Source organism: Pterocles gutturalis, unplaced genomic scaffold (assembly GCF_000699245.1).
Source record: "Pterocles gutturalis isolate BGI_N339 unplaced genomic scaffold, ASM69924v1 scaffold39739, whole genome shotgun sequence".
Lineage (NCBI taxonomy): Eukaryota > Metazoa > Chordata > Aves > Pterocliformes > Pteroclidae > Pterocles > Pterocles gutturalis.
In genome coordinates, this window is record NW_010132071.1 from 1,705 (window position 1) to 19,822 (window position 18,118).

Sequence of the window (18,118 nt, forward strand, 5' to 3'; positions counted from 1 at the left end):
GTGGGAGGTGTCCCTGCCCATGGCAGGGGGTGGCACTGGATGGGCTTTAAAGGTCCCTTCCCACCCAAACCATCCTGTGATTGATGAGTGGCAGCTGGGGAGCAAAGCCCCAGGATCCAAGCTAGCAGAGCTGTTTCCAGCACCCTTCCTAACTCCTTTTCCACCTTCTTCTCCAGATGAGTCTTTTGACGAAGACTGCTTTGACGAGGACGCATACTACGCAGCTCTGGGAACCCGCCCGCCTCTCAACATGGAGGAACTGGACTCTTCCTACCAGCACATGATCGATCTCTTCTCTCTCTGCACCAGTGAGGACCCCAAGAAGCGTCCCTCAGCTGCGTGCATAGTGGAGGCCTTGGAGACAAGCCTGGCCCAGGAATAAAACCACCCCAGCTCCCCCATCCACACACTGTCGAGCTTGGGGACAGTGGATCCGGCTCCAAGCTCCAGGACACAGGAGGCTGGGATTGAACACGGAAGAGTAAAGCTACTCCTGCAGCCTTTATCCTTCTAGTATGTGACACCTGCTCTGTGTACGTAAAACCAGAGCCTAAACTCATTAAGGACTAACCCCCAGTTTAAGGACAGGCCTGGGTGCTGGGGCTTGCTCTGCTGCTAGAGCAACCCCCTCACATGTGCTCTTAGGTCCTGAATAAGCTACGTGCTCTGTTGTGCACTAGTTTTGCTTTTAGGTGTTGTGTTAGAGCTGTTTTGAAACCTTTCCTTCTCTCTTTGTGGTGTGTTAACAACAGTTTTGTTACTGAGATGTTAAAAATAAATTGTTTTCTTAATGTCAGTGTGACAGCGGTGCTGCTTTTTTCCTTCTGAGGAGTGTGCGTGTGTCTGCCAGGTATGTGTAAGCTTTGGTGAGGGCTCTTGTGCAAAATATTTGTGCTCTTGAGGTGCTGGGGACAGGAGCCCCTAGGTAACGAGATCATTACAGAGGTTGAGCCGCTGTGAGCTCAAGGAAAAGGCTTCCTGCCATCACAGCGTCAATTGTACCATGCTACAAATGGTGTAGGGTTAAATCCCCAAGTCTCTTGGGGATTTATTAAAGAAAACCCTGCTGTTGGGGGAAATTCCTGGACACAAAGAGGTTGCTCCACACACTTGTCCTGTTCCCCCATGCAGCCACTGATGCCTTCTCATCTGAACTCAAATTAGTTGGAAGTGTTCCCACATCGCTTCTGTGCGCAGAAATGAGCTCGAGCAGCAGCGTTTCACACGTTTTATTGAGCAGACAACCACCGTGACAGCTTCCCCTGCAGCACACCACCCTGAGGGTTCCAGATCTTATACACGGGGGGAAATCCTGCCACGAGCCAGTTGTTTTAAGACTTCTTATACTCCTCTGTGCAAAAAAATCAGCAACTGCTTGTACTAAGGCTTCTGCCCTGCTTTTTACAGCACACACAGGGCAGAGAGCTCAGTTACATACCCCCACATCAGGGACAACAGCCAACTTTATATTAATTAAACCTTTTAAAGAAATTAAGTTACTTGCAATAAAATTTAGTTTCAGAAAAAAAATCTTACAAACCTACCTGAAATGCAAGCAAGGTTCCACAACATCCACTAAACTAGAACTCAACTCTGTACACAAAGTGACACGCTCCCCCCCAGCTCGCTCGCCAGGGGAGGAAGAACTAGCGCTCAGACATTTAGCCAGGTAACAAGGCTTAAAAGTGTTATTTTAAACACACAAATTATCTTAGATTATTTCAACAAACCTCAACTGGTACTAACCAAGTAAAATCAGTTGTTATAAATAAAATTATAAACAAGGAAGTTAGGAGTTTGGCAGTATTTCATTGCAAACAACTTGCCATCTGGTGTCGGGTCGGAGAAGGCGATTTCGTTGGTGCTCAGGTAGCAGCCGTACATGAAGGTGTTCCTGGAAGAGAACAGAGCTGTCAGCCTGCGGCTTTTACCTGCAGCGCTGTCCCCCCAGCCCTCCTCTGCAGGGAACTGTTACTCTGGCGCTTTGCTTTCAAACAGGATTGCTGTGAGATACCAGTTTGCTCTCTTGGCTTCTGGTGTCATCAGGAACCAGGAGGCATTTTAAAATGAGCAAGAAGGATAATGTAAGATCAAACACAGGCATAAAACCCAGGAGGAAGTGGAGACTGAACACTGGCTGATCATTTTTCAGAATATTGAGCTCCAGCTACAATAATTTATGATTATAAATACATACATATATACTCCTATACTTATGTCTGTGTTTGATATACAGACAGGGAGCAGGTGTGACAAAAAGATCTGTGCTACGGCAGGCTCCTGGACTCCCAAGCTCCCCTCAAGGCACTCTGTATCAACAGAAGAGGGGAAGTTTGTAAGTCTTCCTCCCAGTTTGGTCCGAGCTTGAAAAGTTTGGAATTTCCCGCCTGGAAAACCTCAAGTGTTTGGGGCCATCAACTTGGCCAGTTAAAAAAACAACCAACAAAACACACACACACAAAAAACCCCCCCAAAATTTTTCTCCCCAACAAGTACAGTTTCTCTTGGACAATCCAGTCAGTGTAGCTCTATGTTCCAGTTACACCCAGCAGTTAACAGCTCGGCCCACACTTGTGTCAGATTTTAAATAAAAATATTACTTAAATATCAGATACACATACAGTATGTGTCTACCGGACATCCTTCCACTACAAAGCAAGGATTTCAGACTTGCTTAATGATACAAATTTATCTCTTTTCCCCCAAGTTCTTTCTGAGGACTTTTTTCTGCAATCCCCAAGGACAAACCCTGGCTGGAATCCCCGCTCCCCGCCGCTCCGTACCTGACCACATCCACCATGCGCCGGGCGATGCCCTTCCTGCGCCTCAGGCCGAACACCCAGATCCTGCTGACACCGCAGACGGCCGGCTCAGGCTCGGTGGAGCAGCGCCAAGCCCGGTGCTGCTGCAGGGCGTCCTGCTCAGGGGACGGCACGGCTCCCGGCTCAGACAGCACGCGGAAAGCCTGCAGGGATGAGCAGAGGCATCAAACTGCTCCTTCCCGAAGGGACACAGAGCCACGGACCTTCCCGCACTCCCAGCCTTGCCCTCTGCTCTCCCACAAGGCAGGCCACCGCATAAACCCACTCCCAAACCAGAGGCGGGTGGAATCTTGCTGCAGCATCACCCGTGCAAACTCAACTACCTCCTGCCAGCAACATCTCACCCTGACAAAAGCACGAGCTTTTCCTTAATGTCTTTTTTTTTGGGTGGGCTTCTGTTTGTTTGCTTTTTATTTCGTTAGTTTTATTTCCCCCTGTCCTAAGCCGGGATTTCCGATACACAAGCTTACGCAAACAGCCCCAGTTATTAGCCTGCAATTTCACCCCCTCCCCATACAATTAAGAACACGTACCTGCTTGATTGATTCAGCCACTAAACACCCAACAATCATCTTCTCGTTGGACACAAACAAGTATATTTTAGCCTTGGCTGGGCAGCTCAAAGAAACTTGCTTAAATCCCAATTCGTTATCTACAATTTCTCGCACATCTTCTGCCTAAGAAAACAAAACCAGAGAGAGGCGCGTTAGGAAGCAACACGTGTGTTTCTGGTGTGAAAGCTGTCAGAAAGGGGACTTGCTCCCCCAAATAAGCCTGTGCTTACGCAAGATCAGGCTCTAAACATTAAAGATCAGGCTCCCACTCGTGTTTTCATCCCTCTACACCTCTCGCAGAGCACACCTGCCTGTCACCCCATCCTCGGGATGGAAAGGAGCGGGTTATGTTGATAACTTAAGAACACAAGCTCCAGCACAGGGAGCAGGGTTCAGATGTGTCAGGGTGGGCGTCCACAGCAATCCAGATCACTGCCACAGCCCCACTCAGCTCTCCTGGTCACCCTGTGCACTGGCGAGCGATGTATGACCACACGCTGAGGTAGTTCCAGGAGCTGAGCCAACAGAGAGCTAATCTACAACATAAACCCCAAAATAAACAAACATGTACCTTCTTGACGGCATATTTTGGGTCACTTGGAAGAATCAATACAATTTTCCCATCCCAGAACTCTGCCACAACTCGTTCTTTCTTCCAACCCTGCCACAGAGGGGAAAAAAAAAACCCCAAACAAACAAGTTAGTGGTCTGACAAGAGAGAGGAAGTGATTCAGCAAAGGCTCTGGCAGATGAAGCTGCAATCTGAACCACTTCAGCTTTCAGGAATCAAGTCAAGTCTCATTCATCCAACTGATGCAGGCAGACAGTTGCTGGAACTGCTTAACTGACATTTTCACCTCCCCTCAGGGTGACAAAACGTTTGCCTGCAGCTGTCTTGACTTTGTACCTGGGTACCACGTCCCCCCGCGTTCTTCGCCTCAGCGGTCAGCGCAGCCGTCGCCTTACCACGTATCGGAGAGCCTCGAGGAACCGCTCGTGGTGCTGGATGTGCTGGGCTTCATCCTCCGGGCTAGCGGCCGTGTAGATCATGCCACAGGACTTGCAAACTATGGCACCAAAATGCTTCTGACCGGCATCCTAGTGAGAAACAGAGCCAGCTAAGCACCCTGAAGCTGTTCAAAACCACAGTCAGTGTAAGGAGTGAGGCTGAAAATTGGTTCTAGCAACAATAATCAAAGATTCAAGTATTTGTTTTCATTTGTATTTGTGAAAAGGAGTCTTTTCATCAATTACCTAAAAATAATCTAACTTTCATCTCTCTCAGGACACAGGGAGGGGAAGAAAAAGGAACCAAACACCAGCTGTGCAAGCAAGCAGCAGATTGATCTTTAAGCAGCGAGGTGAAGTGAAGCCCAGTTTGTTCAGGACTCATTTCCCTGCACTGGCTGCTCTCCCTTCCCCGTGGGCTTCCCCCCCTGCCCCGTGCCACAGGACCCACCATCTGTCCCCTCTCCCTCGCAGGCCCAGCAGCGGGACACACAGCTGACTGTGCCGGGCAGGGTGGGAGCTCATGGCTCAGGGCTGCGATCACTGCTGAGTATGTGCTGCTGCCTTCCTCTCAGCGCAGGCACTCCGCTGGGTTTCTCCCTTCCACAGGGACCAATTTTCAAAACACTCAAAGATTTCTATCTGTGAGGTCTTGAATTTGACAGAAATCATCCCCATGACTGCCAAGGGGCTAGGAGGGGCAGATCAGCAGACAAGAACGATCATACAAGCCCTACTCCCTCAGGAAACAGGCTTGAAAACATCTGCATGTCACCAAGCGAGAATAAACGGTTCACTAAAAAATTACTCATCGCTCTGGGCGTATTTTCTGGAAACCCATCCATGTGATGGCTACATGACACACGAGCCTCAGTAACACAGTTTGACCTCCTCCTGCTCCACAATCAGGACTCCACAGCGAAGGGCAAGAGCAAGAAGGCAGACATGGAGCTATCCGAGGCACCCGCTCGTTAACAGAGTGAGCACTGCTCGGCTCAGCTCTCGGTCACACATTCCTGAGGTCGCAGCACTGTGCTGACTCTGCTCGCATGGCGGGCCAGGAAGCTGTGGGAAAGGAAAATTATCCAGCCAAATCCACTCCTATAGCATCCATACAGGCTTGGCTGAGTTACTCTTTGCCTTTTTTTTTTTTAGGTCTTATGTTCCATTAATCTCTTTTGAATTCTAAAATGTAATGAAGTGTTAGTCCCAGGGAAACCATAACAACCTATTTCCCAGCTACTACCCTTCTCCCAGCCTAGTGCTGAATATATTAATCTCTGCCACATTACAGTTGTCACAGTGTGGTTGGTTTGAGGTCTACACGTAAGGAAATCAACTTATTGGTTAACCTCAAGACATTTTTCTTGTTTCCTCCACACCAAGCCACCCTGAGGACCCAGCACGCCCCGAGGGGAACCTTACAATGACCATCTGATCTCTGGAGCACTTGCAGAGCTCTTTCGCCTTCTTGCTTTTCTGCGAGGTGTGAGATGGTTTTGCAGGTGGGTTGGACGCAAAGGGAGAAGTCAGTTCATCCAGCGCAGCCTGCGTCCTGAAAATCATTTCAGAGAGAGACAAGAACAAGTCACTGCAGACGAAGGTTAACGTGGCATGTCGGGTACCAGGGCATGGTAGAGAACACCCCAAACTAAGCAAAGCTTCTCGGCAGCGGTGGTGCCAGCTCCTCTGGAGGAGGAGGAGGGAAGGAGGGAGACCTCCAGGAAGTGCCACAATTGCATCAGAAGTTAAATGACTCTTGATTAAGCACCGATCTCACATCCACAGCCATCCTATTTCCAGGATATTGGAAATTCAGCTCCTTGAACAGTCAAAGGGATACACAACAAACAGAAGCTGAGGGCCACAACTGAGGAGAACTGGGGGTTTGTGAAGTCCGCAGTGGATCGAAGGGCTCTGGGAGATGAACACAGGGAGGGAGATGTGGCTGTGAATGCCTGGGGACGGCAGCAGAGCTGGCAGGGGAGTGCTGCCTGGCCACACTGCAAGCCACAGCACCACAGCTCGGTCTGAGCAGCACAGGATCCGTGCCAGGCTCTGGACAGTGTGACAGGAGGCAAGGAGAAGGGTCCTCCCCTGCCAGACTGGGCAGCAGCATCTGAAATCATCTTACACAGCTTCCAGCACTCCCATTTTGTGAGGAAAGCTGACTAGAGAGGGCATACCACCAGCACCACTCTCTCCTCAGGGGGCAAAAAGGGAAGAGAATGGAGAATTGAACTCAACCTACAAAGCATTTCCTCTAGGATTTGATCAAGCTGTACAAGAACCTGTGACAAGGTTTTGCCCAAGAATCACCATAGCTTGGTCTCAAGCCCACCTTCTGGGGTCCCGAGACCACTTCCCCACGCAGCTGCTGCTTTGCCACCCCAAGTCCCAGCCCCTCACACCAACACCACCTTTAGACCAGAGGATCAGCAGCATTTCTGGAAAACCCCTTGGTGTTGGGACCAAGCTCTCCTCTGCCATCTAGGAGGGACAGCTTCCCAAAGAGGGGAGCAGAGTGAAGCAAGGCCAAGAGGAATTTTTTCCATATTCAGATCCAGACATGGAAGCTTTACAGGAATTTCTGAGTTTAAAGGTTCATCTCCAGGGAAGCCCACTGTCAGGGGTGTTAATTTTTCTAAGCTCCCCTTAGACTGCTGTAGGTAAGGTGGCATTTCTTAAGCAATCTTGAAGCGTGAAACTGTAACTATTGTGCAGGGAACCTTACCATGGAACTAATTCAGAGAAACACCAAATGATTTGATAGATTTGCATGCTACGGAGAAGTTCCGAAGCAGAGACTTGATGTAGGAAATGCTTGTGCTCATCAGCTTCCCCCGAGACAAGGGCAGATCTGTGACTGCTTTGCAGTTAATCCCAACCACCAGCATCTCCACACATTCCAGGGTTCTGCTCACACCACGGAAGGTATTTGAAAAGCCACAGGGGGAAGCAAAGCAAATATTGCAATCAGATCTTTCTTTCAACACTTCTGGGGCACAGGATTACAGTAGCACGACAAGTTTTGGAAAGTTTATTTTGGCTCTTTTAGAAGCAGCTTTAAGTGAGGGGGGTTTTTTTATGTTCACAATAAACTTGGCTCAGAATGCTTTTATTGTTAACAAAATATATCAAGAAGTTGATTCCATGTGGGAGAGGGATGAGTAGCTCTGCTTCTTGTGTGGGAAAACAAGACTTTTTTTCCACTAGAGGTCTACGACAGCAAACTAATTGAAGAAATAAGCTAAGCAGAAGCACAGACACCAGGCAGCACAATTACACCTCAGGCATAAAAACAGCCCCCGTGGCTGTAATTCAGCAAGATCATGGTTTTACAGAATCAAAAAGCAAACTTCACACGCTTGTGCTTCATTTCCATCACACTTACAGCAGACTTACAGAACAGCCACTCAGGTGAGGAGCACGGGGAAGCAGAAGAGAAGCAGGTGCTTCCATTAATCCTTTCCACCCTTTTTTATTACAACTTCTGTCTTGTCTTTGGCACTGAGATCAAAACTTCAGAGTGTGCTGCTACCTAGGGCTGCTGTACCTGTATTTCTCAGGTTAAAAAAATGCAAACCAAAACACATTGGACCAGCGCAGTGACTGATCTTTGTACTTTGGGTGATTTCTGTACAGCACACGGGTACTGTGCCAAGTGCCAAGAGTGAAGATGCTGGGCAGTGTTAGCCACGGCACTGAAATATTTACACAAGCACATCCCAGGAGGAGTTGCTATGGAAAAGCAATGAACTTTGTGGCAGAGGGAGCTCAGCTTGACACTCAATTTAAAGAACACGGGGATTCTACACCACCAGCACAAGGCAGGTAAACAAGGCTTCTGAAATCTTTAGCTCCATACAACTTTCAAAAGCCGCTGCCTTCCCAAAAGTGAGTAATTGCAACAGTTTTAAAACTAATACTGTAGGCTTGGCTGGTAAAGGAGGTTGAGTGAGACAGAGAAGGTGCCAGTTCCTGCAAAAGCCACAGACTGGCCTGAGCAGAGCTCATGACCTTCCCCATCAGCCTTTCCAGGGTTACTCAGTGAGGGACCCGCAGTTTAACCGGCCCAGTTAAACCCAGCGGAATTTTCACACGCTGTAGCTGATGTAGCTCAACTTTAGCTCAAAAAGTTGCTTGCAGCACAGAATTGCTTCCAACACGGCAAGAATGCCCGTACTGCCATAACGACTGGCAATCTAGGTGGACTAAACCCACGAGCGTGCATTGTTTGCTGTCCACAGTGCTCCTAGAAGGTATTTACAGAAAGCCATCCCATGGATTGGATTCTAGAGAGGGACAGCGATGCCTCCTCGCTCACTGCATGGCCAGGAATGTGCCATTCTTAGGGATGAATATCTCCTGAAACACTCCCCCTTGTTCTAATGCTTGTATCATTAGCAACAGCTAAGAGAAAACTATTATTTCCTTTTTGGTTAAAAAAAAAAAATCAGCTCAATAATACGTACAAATTCACAAGTACAATGCAGTACAGACAGTAACTGAGTAGTTGCTTATTCACAGACTAGCATCCCCCTAAACCAACGTAACTTTCATCTTTCATCTTCCCCTTCAAAGGACAGAAAAGCCAACCCAATAACAACCCCAGACTCCCAAACCTTACAAGGATTAGGAGAAAGCTAAGCTACTGTTTTTAGAACTAGTATAATTTAAAAAAAAATAATGATTCTGCAGATCACTTCTGATCACTCTTGGAGAGAGTTAGGAAAGATTACCATACCTTTTCTTGCTGGTGGGGGCTGCACTGAATATGGGGTAGACAACAGCATTTGGAGGAGATGCTGGAAAAGACAAGTGAGGTTATTGCATTTCAGAATCCCTTTGAGTTGCAGAACGCATTGATACACGGCAACAGAAATTCAAACACCAGCGACACTTCAAAATGATCCACAAGAGTGAAATAGAACTTTGCAGACAAGAGCTTATAAGGGTCCCAGGACGTTGTTGATGCTGCAGGATAACGGTTACGTCCAGAAGTGTACCCAGCCACGATTACCTGCAACCCGCTTAAGTGACACTGCTCAGGCGTCCCACCGCTTCCCCCTCTCACTCTGAAATGATGAAGCAGAAATTTCTGCTGCAGTAGTTCAGTGTTTCCTTGGCTATTAGGAGTGTTAATCAAGCACAGGTTTTTCCATTATTTTGGCAAGGCAGCCTGAACCTAGAGCTTCTTCATCCCAGAGAAGCTGGGAAATGAGGGGCTCAGCACTAGGTTACGGCACCCAAGCTGCACATTTTAGGATAATTTAGCAAAGGCTTTGGTAAGTGAAACCAATCAAATTATTAGTGAGGTATTTATTTTCCCTCAATTTAGGTACTAGACTGCTTTATGCTCTCATATTTGGACTGTGTTCATAAATAGAGACTTCTTGGAAATTACAGCAACAAAACAAAGCACAAAAGCAGAAGAGTGGCCCTAAAAGCCTCCAGAAAACACCCCAGGAAGATGAACCAATTGTTTCTAGGAAGCAGGACACAATAAAAGAGTCCCTTGTCAATATCAGGAGCAGAAAAGATCACAAGGAGTGACAAAGAAGACACTAATAAGCAATAAAAACCCTACAGCTTCCTAGAAATGCAGGATCTGAGAGGGCCAAGAGACTTCTTGGGAAAGGCCCCAGCGGGTAAATAATGTCAGGGAACGCGATGGCAACAGCTTCATAAACAGGTGGAAAACAGTACGAGGAGGCTTTACACAGAGCTGGAGAGAGAAAGAAAAGCAGCTGTCAGCAGAGAGCACAGCCACTTCTCAGGACGAGAGGAGGAGGCACGGAGAAACACTGACCTTCACTAAAACAGGCTTCACTGTGTTCCACAAGTGGAGAAATAAGTTCCCATGTGAAGCAAGACTAAAGGGAGGGGGGGAAAAAAAAAGCTCAGGAGTGCTGGCAGTTTCTTCAAGAAAGAGATTAAGACCAGATGTGCCAGAAAGAAGTGGAGTAAGAGACAAAACACGGGTAAATAGGGACTTTTCTCTGAGGGAATCACAAAGGCGGTAGAAGCCAGGGGAAAGCAGAGCAGGAACTTTTAGGACTGAAAGCAGCAGTGCCAAATTGCAAAGTGAGCTCTACCCGGGAAGGCCACAGTACTGGGAAAACATCCTGGAACAGCAAGGGGAAAACCCCAAAGTTTCTGCTACCAAAAGAGGAGGAAATACTAAAACCAGATAACAAAACATTTAGTGCCTTTTTATTTCAGTCATCAATTAAATAATTGGTTGTGATGAGGGTGTTAGCACAATAAAGACAAAGATCTGAACTTCCAGGGCTGGGGAAAGGTGTGAAGAGAACTCTCAGATACATGAGACCCTTTTGGACTAGGGAGGATTGAATTAACCCAGGGCTGCTGGGGCGAGACCAGCGAATGCTGCCTTTTTTTAAAAGGGAAAAAAATAGAGAAACCAGGAAATGGGGATAAAAAAACATGACCTCAACTTCTGCAAACATACTGGCACATGTTAGCGCATACTTGGAAGATGAGACAGCAGGTAGAGGCCAACACACTATTTTGCCTTAATAAAATAATATTTAAGCAACCTGTTTTCTTTTTATTATCGTTTGTTACTCCCAAGAGGAGAACCATTGACGATCTTAAGCACATAAGGGCGTTTAAGAGTTTATTTTAAAAGTGTTCTTGCATTGAAAATGGGCAGAGACAAACCGATTGAAATAAGGAGAAGGGGAACCATGACACTTAACAACAAGACAGGCAAAATAAGAGATTGGGATCAACCCTCTGGGCAGCAGCTGTGTGTGAAACACTTGGGTCACTGTCTACCTCAAACGAAAGGCATCTCAAAGTTTCCTGTGGAAATGTACATGTTCAGTGCGGGTGAAATGGATAAATTCCTCCCTTCCTGCTAATTAGTGCTGGCAAGGCTCAGGTGCAGCTCAGTTCGGGAGCAGCAGAGCAGTGAGGAGATGGCTCAGTCTGGAGAAAACAAATCAATGAAGAAGTCAGATGTCTAAAAAGCAAGAGTTAAAAAGGAAAGCTGGAAGAACCAGGGAGATTCGTTCCAGGGAGAAAAGAATGGGGAAAAGACCTAATAATAGGATTCAAATGTAGCAGTTTCCCAAACCCTCCTGGGAATGGGCTCTGCAATAAAGCAAAGAGGAGAGAGAGGTTAGACACCAGGATAAAAACAGTTTACATCCTGCTTAACATCAAACCAGATTTGTCAGCAGCATCGCCATCCTTACTGTCCAGCTTATTAAAACACCAAACAACAGGACAAGATGGGAATTCAGCAGAGTGCATCCTGCTGGGGAAAAGCAGGCAACCCAAGAGATTTTTCAAAGTCTCTTCTGCCTCATTTTCCTACAGCAGCAAAGGTGACAGGCCAGGATATGCATAACCCAACTCACCTTGCTTATTCACCTTCCGTGGAGACTGGCTTGAAAGAATAATGCAATCGTCTGACTCGCAGGTTGCAGAAGAACCTCTTTCATCAGCATCCTATAAATTAAGATAATTTTTTTAGGGCAAGAAGAAAACTCTCCAGTTGATGAAGCTCTCAGACACCAGTACAGAGTGACCTACAGTTCAAGTGACCTTCGCTGCGAGCGTTAATTGACATGATGGAGTGTTACCCACGGCTGTATTTTCCAATAACAGGATGTGATCTGAGCAGACCACCCGTCTCACACCCGAATGCTGAATTTGAAAATGTTGCTGAAAACACTGAACCCCAGCCCTGAGGATAAACTTGTTTCCTGTGGGTTCCTCACAGCCTTGAGGCTTGCCATCCCCATTTCTCATCCACCTGCCTTTGTAAGACCAAGTTGTCTACAAACAATTGTCACATTTTTTAATTCTCAACACCTTCACACCTCTGCTTTTGTTTTATTGTGGGATGTGGGTGGTTTGTTTTTAAGGAAATCTTAGAGGTTTCTTCATCTTGGCATTTCTGGAACTTGGCTTTGTTCTCTGTCTAGGACTAGGCATCTTCACAGCTTTTGGAAGCCTCTCCCAAATGTTCTGTAAAAACACAAGTTTGCCAAACTGATTGTTGCCTTGAACTCTGCTCTTTTTGTACGGGACAGTGTATTATTTCCCATCTCATCAGGAACTTGAGACAGCCACCGGGTAAAGCAGCTGGCTGGAGTGGAATCTGAGACTAGATTCAAGGCCAAGTCTGAGTTCAGTTTGCAGTAACAAAGTCACCAAGTTCTCTTTTCAAACCCCCCACGCTTCTGGTTAACCTCTGCGAAATGCCAACACAAAAACCTGCCATCACAGCAGATCCAAATACTTTCAGGTTTGAGGTTTTTTTTTTTTACTGCACATGCAAGACGAGATTGCACAAGCTAACATTCGTGTTTTATTAATGCTGCATTGTCAAAATGTATTGATAATCAAGTCAGGAATGTGAGAGAGATACTGAAACAGTGCAGGTGAACAAAAGAGGCAGTAAACTGTCCTTTATTGAGCCCACACAGGAATAAAACACATTTGCCCTATAAAACCAGCTTCCTGTCTTGCCCACTGCTTCCTTTCAGTGCCCAGTATAAAATACTACGGTTGTATTCCACTGGCTTTTCTTACCTTCCACATCTTAGATGCCAGAATGCAAGAGCAAAACAGGACAGTAAGTGTAACAAAAGAGTTTGCAAACCTGCTGGGAATTTGTATTTCACTGCTGCGCTGGGTCCATTGCCACCCTTACCCCTCACACCTAGGCACAGCATCAGAAAGCGAAATTTGCAGCCCAAGCTAAACAATTCTCTGTCAAACCCTAAAATTAAAAGTGAGGTCTGGCAAGTATTAACTGGGTGGCAATAAGCAAGACTCATTGCAAAGTTTAACCATTCCAGCACGGCTAAACATATTTGCACAAGAATCAAATGGATGTTTAAACCAAACCAAAATGAGACTTTTCTATCACCAGGAGTATTCACTGCTACACACAAAAATTGCTTAAACCTCTTCAGTGAGACACAAAAGGGTTCCAGTTCTTCAAACACAGGCCAGCTCAGAAAATCAATTGTGGGTTTGTTAAAGCAGGAGAAACTGAGGCTTAGTCTCGCTTCCCTGAAGAAGGGAGCTGCAGGACTAGCACACAGAGTTCCTGAATCACTAAAAAGAGAATTCCAGACCAGACCAAAACCTGTTAACCCTGCTCAAATTGTACCAGCAAGCAACATCTTGTGACCCAGGAGGAATCGCTAAATAAAGACACTTTTAAAAATAATTGTGCCTTCTCTGTCGGATTACTTCACTGTCTGAGAAGCACATGGCTGGGGAAAAACAAGAAAGGCTTCAGGGAGCAGAGCTCTTGAGAAGCACCTCCCTCCTCCAGCTCTGAGCAGGTAACGTTTGGCACAGTCCTCTAGGGAGAACGCCCAGGATGCGGGCTCGTGACCTCCCACAGAACTCTGCAAGGCCAGACTTGGCGTTTGTTACATTTACTAAAATGGAAAAAAAAAAAAAAAAAAAAAAGGACATTTAAAAACCTCTTTTTCAGCTTTGCCCTTTATAATGGGGAAAAAAAAAGATACAGATTGTCTTTTGCCAAAACATCATGCAGAAAGCTTTCCGTTCAGCCGTCATAAATGGAACATTTCACCACAAGAGAGAGCTAGCGACAAACAGAGAAGTTCTTGTTGTGAGTATCCTGGAAGTTCACCACAGGTTTATGCCTTCATAAGGCAGGAATAAATCTGTGCAAGTTTTCACAGGCAAAAGGCACTAATCTATCTAAATAAACACCTTCTGTCCGAACAGCCGGAGCACGTGGTACGGCCAGCTTGCTCAGTGAGCTCTGCGTGTGGCCCCTGAATGCCTCCGCAGGTCCTGGGGACACCTCTGCTTACCTCCTCCTCTCCATCGCTGTCTCCTGCGGCGGCAGACTTGGAAGTACAAAATGGACCAGAGGTGCCTCCGCTTTTCTGTGGAGATGTTTTTCCTTCCCACGCCAGCCCTTCCTCTCGATTTATACAGCTCGTAAAGTCCTGCTTGTTCTCATTTTCCTTCTTCTGAGGCACAGAAATGCTTCTCAATACACCACCAGCCTCAAGAATTTTGTTTCTATCGGCTGAATTGGACTTTGCAGTTGGCAGTGGTCCAGGATGGTGGTTTTCTTGCTGAGATTTAGGGAGACCCTTAGTATCTACAACTGTTTTTTTAGAGTGGGATCTCTTCTTGGCTGTAAAGAACGCTGCTCCCAGCTGGAGTTTCAAGGCTGGTTTAACTGTCATGCTGAGGACTCTGAAGGGCGAATCCATCTTCTTTTTAATTAGGCAATTCACATTCTCTTTCTCTGCACTGGCTTTTCCCGGTGGTACGTCTCCCTTTGCCTTCTGAAGCGGTTTGAGGACAGTTTTGCCATGCTTGGAGCCAGTTGCATGCTTCTTGGTTGGCTTTGAGCTTGTATACCTGCTCAAGTTGATGTTCATCTTCTCAGTCCTGCTGGCAGCCGGGAGATTTTCATCGCTGCTCCTCTCACCCAAAGCGTGCTTCTCGTTCAGTTTCCTCTCCAGAGGAGTAAGGTATCGCTTTTCCTTGCCATAAAAAGACACCACAGACACAAAGGGCTTATAGGAGGAAGCGGGCTTGGGGGATGATTTCCCCGAGGACTCCCTTTGCGCGGCTGTGGGAACGCTGGCTGCCTGAAGCGGTGAGATATCCAGCCTTCTCGACACCGGCACAGCCTCGTTTTCCTTCATCTCATCATTGGAGCTTGACGACCATTTTATCTGAGAAGCCAACCAATTCTTTCTCGGTTTCTTGAGCAGAGACAGACCTTCAGCAAAGCCTATCATCATTTTTTTCACAGGAGTCTCAAAGGCTGAGGATGAGCTGCAAAAATAATTATGGAGCAAAACATCATATATACCGTTGAAAGCTTTTCAGTTATTGTTTTATTTAAATAACACTTATTTTCACTCAGCCTCGTTGCCCATACTGGTATATGCCCTGTAACAAATACAGATATCAAATACCAAAATATAATACACAAATACCAAAAGTCCTAAGACTGTCTCACCGTTTCCCATGTCTTTTTAAAAATTTTTCTAAAATACCAAATCTATTTTCCTTCCTGAAATTGTTGAAGCACCTGGGAAAAACATTCTATTTTCTGGAACAGGATCAGTGCTATTCACGATTAAGGAGGGGAAAACAAACCTAAACATGTTTGATTTGTTTCAGAACAACGCTGTCAACTGACATTGGCGGCTCTGAAAAAGCTTCTGCATCCCCTGCCCCCATATGTATGATAAAGCTGGGGGGATCTCACAGTATTTTACACCTGTTTCTGAAAGGCACACCCCAAAATCTCACTCTCAGAGCTATTTCAGAATCTCAAACCTCATCAGGAAATCACTAACAGGTTCTGAACTGCCCAAAGGAGATAACACGTTTGTATAAAGGAGACCTTCAGGCGTTCCTGGTTGTAACATTTCTGGCGTTTCCTCATGAGTATTTACACTTTATCTCAGGAATTTGCCCTTCCAATTCAGAAATCAAACTTCACTTGGTCTCTCTCCTCTCCCCGAAATATTTTTGTGGGGAAAGTACAGGCCAAGCATGAGAAAAATCTGTTCAGCTGGTAGAGTTGCGAAAGAATGAGAAACAATTTTATTTTGGATTTAAAGCTCAGCTTTCTGTTTATGGCCAGTGGCTTCTCCTCCACTGGATTTAGGGGGCGGGTTGGGGGGAAAAAAATCGATAATTTTTAGGTATATGTAACAAAGGAACTATTTTTCTAGTAACACTAGAAGACTATTCAGATAATTTGTGCAGACCTCAGTATTTCTGCACTGTATATCAACATTTTTCCAAACAGGAAAGACTGAGACTTTCCCAGAACAAAACTCAAACATCAGGGGTTTTATTTCTTAAAACAAGCAGGTTTCAGGTTTCTAGTGGTTTTGTGACTTACTCAGGGCTAGGTCTGCATCCACTTGATAGAACAAGATACCTTTCTTTTATTAAAGAGAAAAAAAACGCCCTAAGGCAAACTAATGCAATGGGCCTGCAAAGTATCAGCTCAGCATAACGGCTTTTCCTCATTTCTAGTTCTGTGCTACGGACTGCAGATCAGTTTCAGCCTCGGTTTAAATATTAGATGAAATCTCTCAAGATGCTCAAAACATTATAAAAATGTTATAAGTCACCAAATAACAAACATGAGGTGATGCTAACTGTGTCTCGGAACCAGCTGAATGTTTTTCCCACTTTACATTAAAAGCTCTCAAGGATTTTAAGCATCTATTTTATTCTACATGCAGCTATTGAGTTGTTTTAATAGAAAAAAAAAAAATCAATGAGAGGTTACCATACCCATCAGTATCCATAGAACTATGGGTCCTTTTCTGGGGGGTGACAGCTGCCATGTCTTCACCAGAGCGCCTGCAAGAGCACATTTTTAATAGCTCAAAATAGATTTTCAGTAAAAAACAAAATCAACAACAACAAAAACTTAGTAAGGAAGGAAGAAAAGGTGGGGGACTGGGAAGAAAACACCAATTAGAAACAGCTCAGCCACAACAGAGACTAGATTAACGCAGGGCTGTGTTTCAGCTGAGCGTGAGCCGTAAAAGAAGCGCACACAGAAAAGATCTTCCAGGTCAAGCCCAATTCTGCCACCGTGGACAAATGCAGCCTAAAGTCCCTTCTCTAAACTGGAGTCAGCTAACTCCAAAACGTGTTTTACTTTCTGTCTCTCACACCTCATTGCAGACCTCACAGATGTGGTTCCTAGAAATCTGCTTTCTCCTGCCTACCTTCATGGTCAGTTTATTCCCCTGAGGATTTCACGTTGGCATCTACCTTCCAGCCGAGGCAGTCCTTTGCCCAACAGACTTTCAGAGTTTCTCACACCTTCCTTCTCACCAAATACCACAAACCACACTTTTTTTGCCTTCATTACCCAGTAGCCATTTAAGCCACTTGAACACTCAGCACTGTTCACTCCATCTCTTCCAGTTGGAAATAATTAACCTACAATGTTAACTTCCAGTTACACGACACTTCACAACCGAAACCCCAGAATACACAAAAACCTGTACCCAACAGGAATAACAATAAATATCCACAAACTGCTAGAAGGCCACGTAAAGTATAATTTATTCAATAATCTGCCAGCAGGGGGAAGTTCCTCCTAACCTGCCTGCTTTAAGGCGGTGCTGCTTTCGGGGACTGACGACAGCCCAGACACCACAAGCTGGTGTCAAGCCCAGGAACAGCGAGGACACAAGTGGTGGCAGATGATCGACCCAGGAGCTGCATGGCTGCAGCAGGAGCTGTACAACCTCAGCACAGAGCAGCGCTGGCAGAGGGGAACTTCGAGAGAAAACAGGCAAGGCCCTGGAAGTGGGCAACAAGAACAAGCCTGCAGGCACCTGGGAAATAAGATATCGGGCACAGATGAAAGGAAGAAGATAAGATACGGATGGCAGGAGAGTCAAGGAGCACAAGCCGGGGGAGCAATCCTTGTAACTGGCACTGTTAACTGGAGGATCCCATAGACAGCTACCTGCAGAGCAGCTGTCCGCTGCCCGCCCCAGCCCCTTCCCAAAACACCCATAGTCCAGTTCCCAGCTCCCCCCTCCAGTTGGTCCCACACCTCTGGCACTCCCAAAAGCCCCTCACCCCAGATGCCCCACACCTCAGTATGGCAGCAGTGCCCACAGACTGCACCCTGCAGGGGCACCAGCCCCTCACCCCAGCACCCTGCACCTCTCCCACCCCCCCAGGACCTAACCA

At 46.3% G+C, this 18,118-nt stretch overlaps 1 protein-coding gene across 1 annotated transcript; it reads right to left on the reverse strand.

Annotated features, from left to right (window-relative positions):
- Positions 1-1,755: 1,755 nt before the first annotated feature.
- ESCO2 (establishment of sister chromatid cohesion N-acetyltransferase 2) lies at positions 1,756-16,746 on the reverse strand. The gene is made up of 8 exons (XM_010080792.1): positions 16,694-16,746; positions 14,786-15,208; positions 5,810-5,939; positions 4,343-4,474; positions 3,948-4,037; positions 3,356-3,499; positions 2,784-2,965; positions 1,756-1,894 (listed from the first exon to the last, which is right to left on the reverse strand). The coding sequence occupies exons 1-8, from the start codon at positions 16,744-16,746 to the stop codon at positions 1,756-1,758; spliced, it is 1,293 nt and encodes a 430-aa protein (XP_010079094.1).
- Between the last annotated feature and the right edge of the window lie 1,372 nt (positions 16,747-18,118).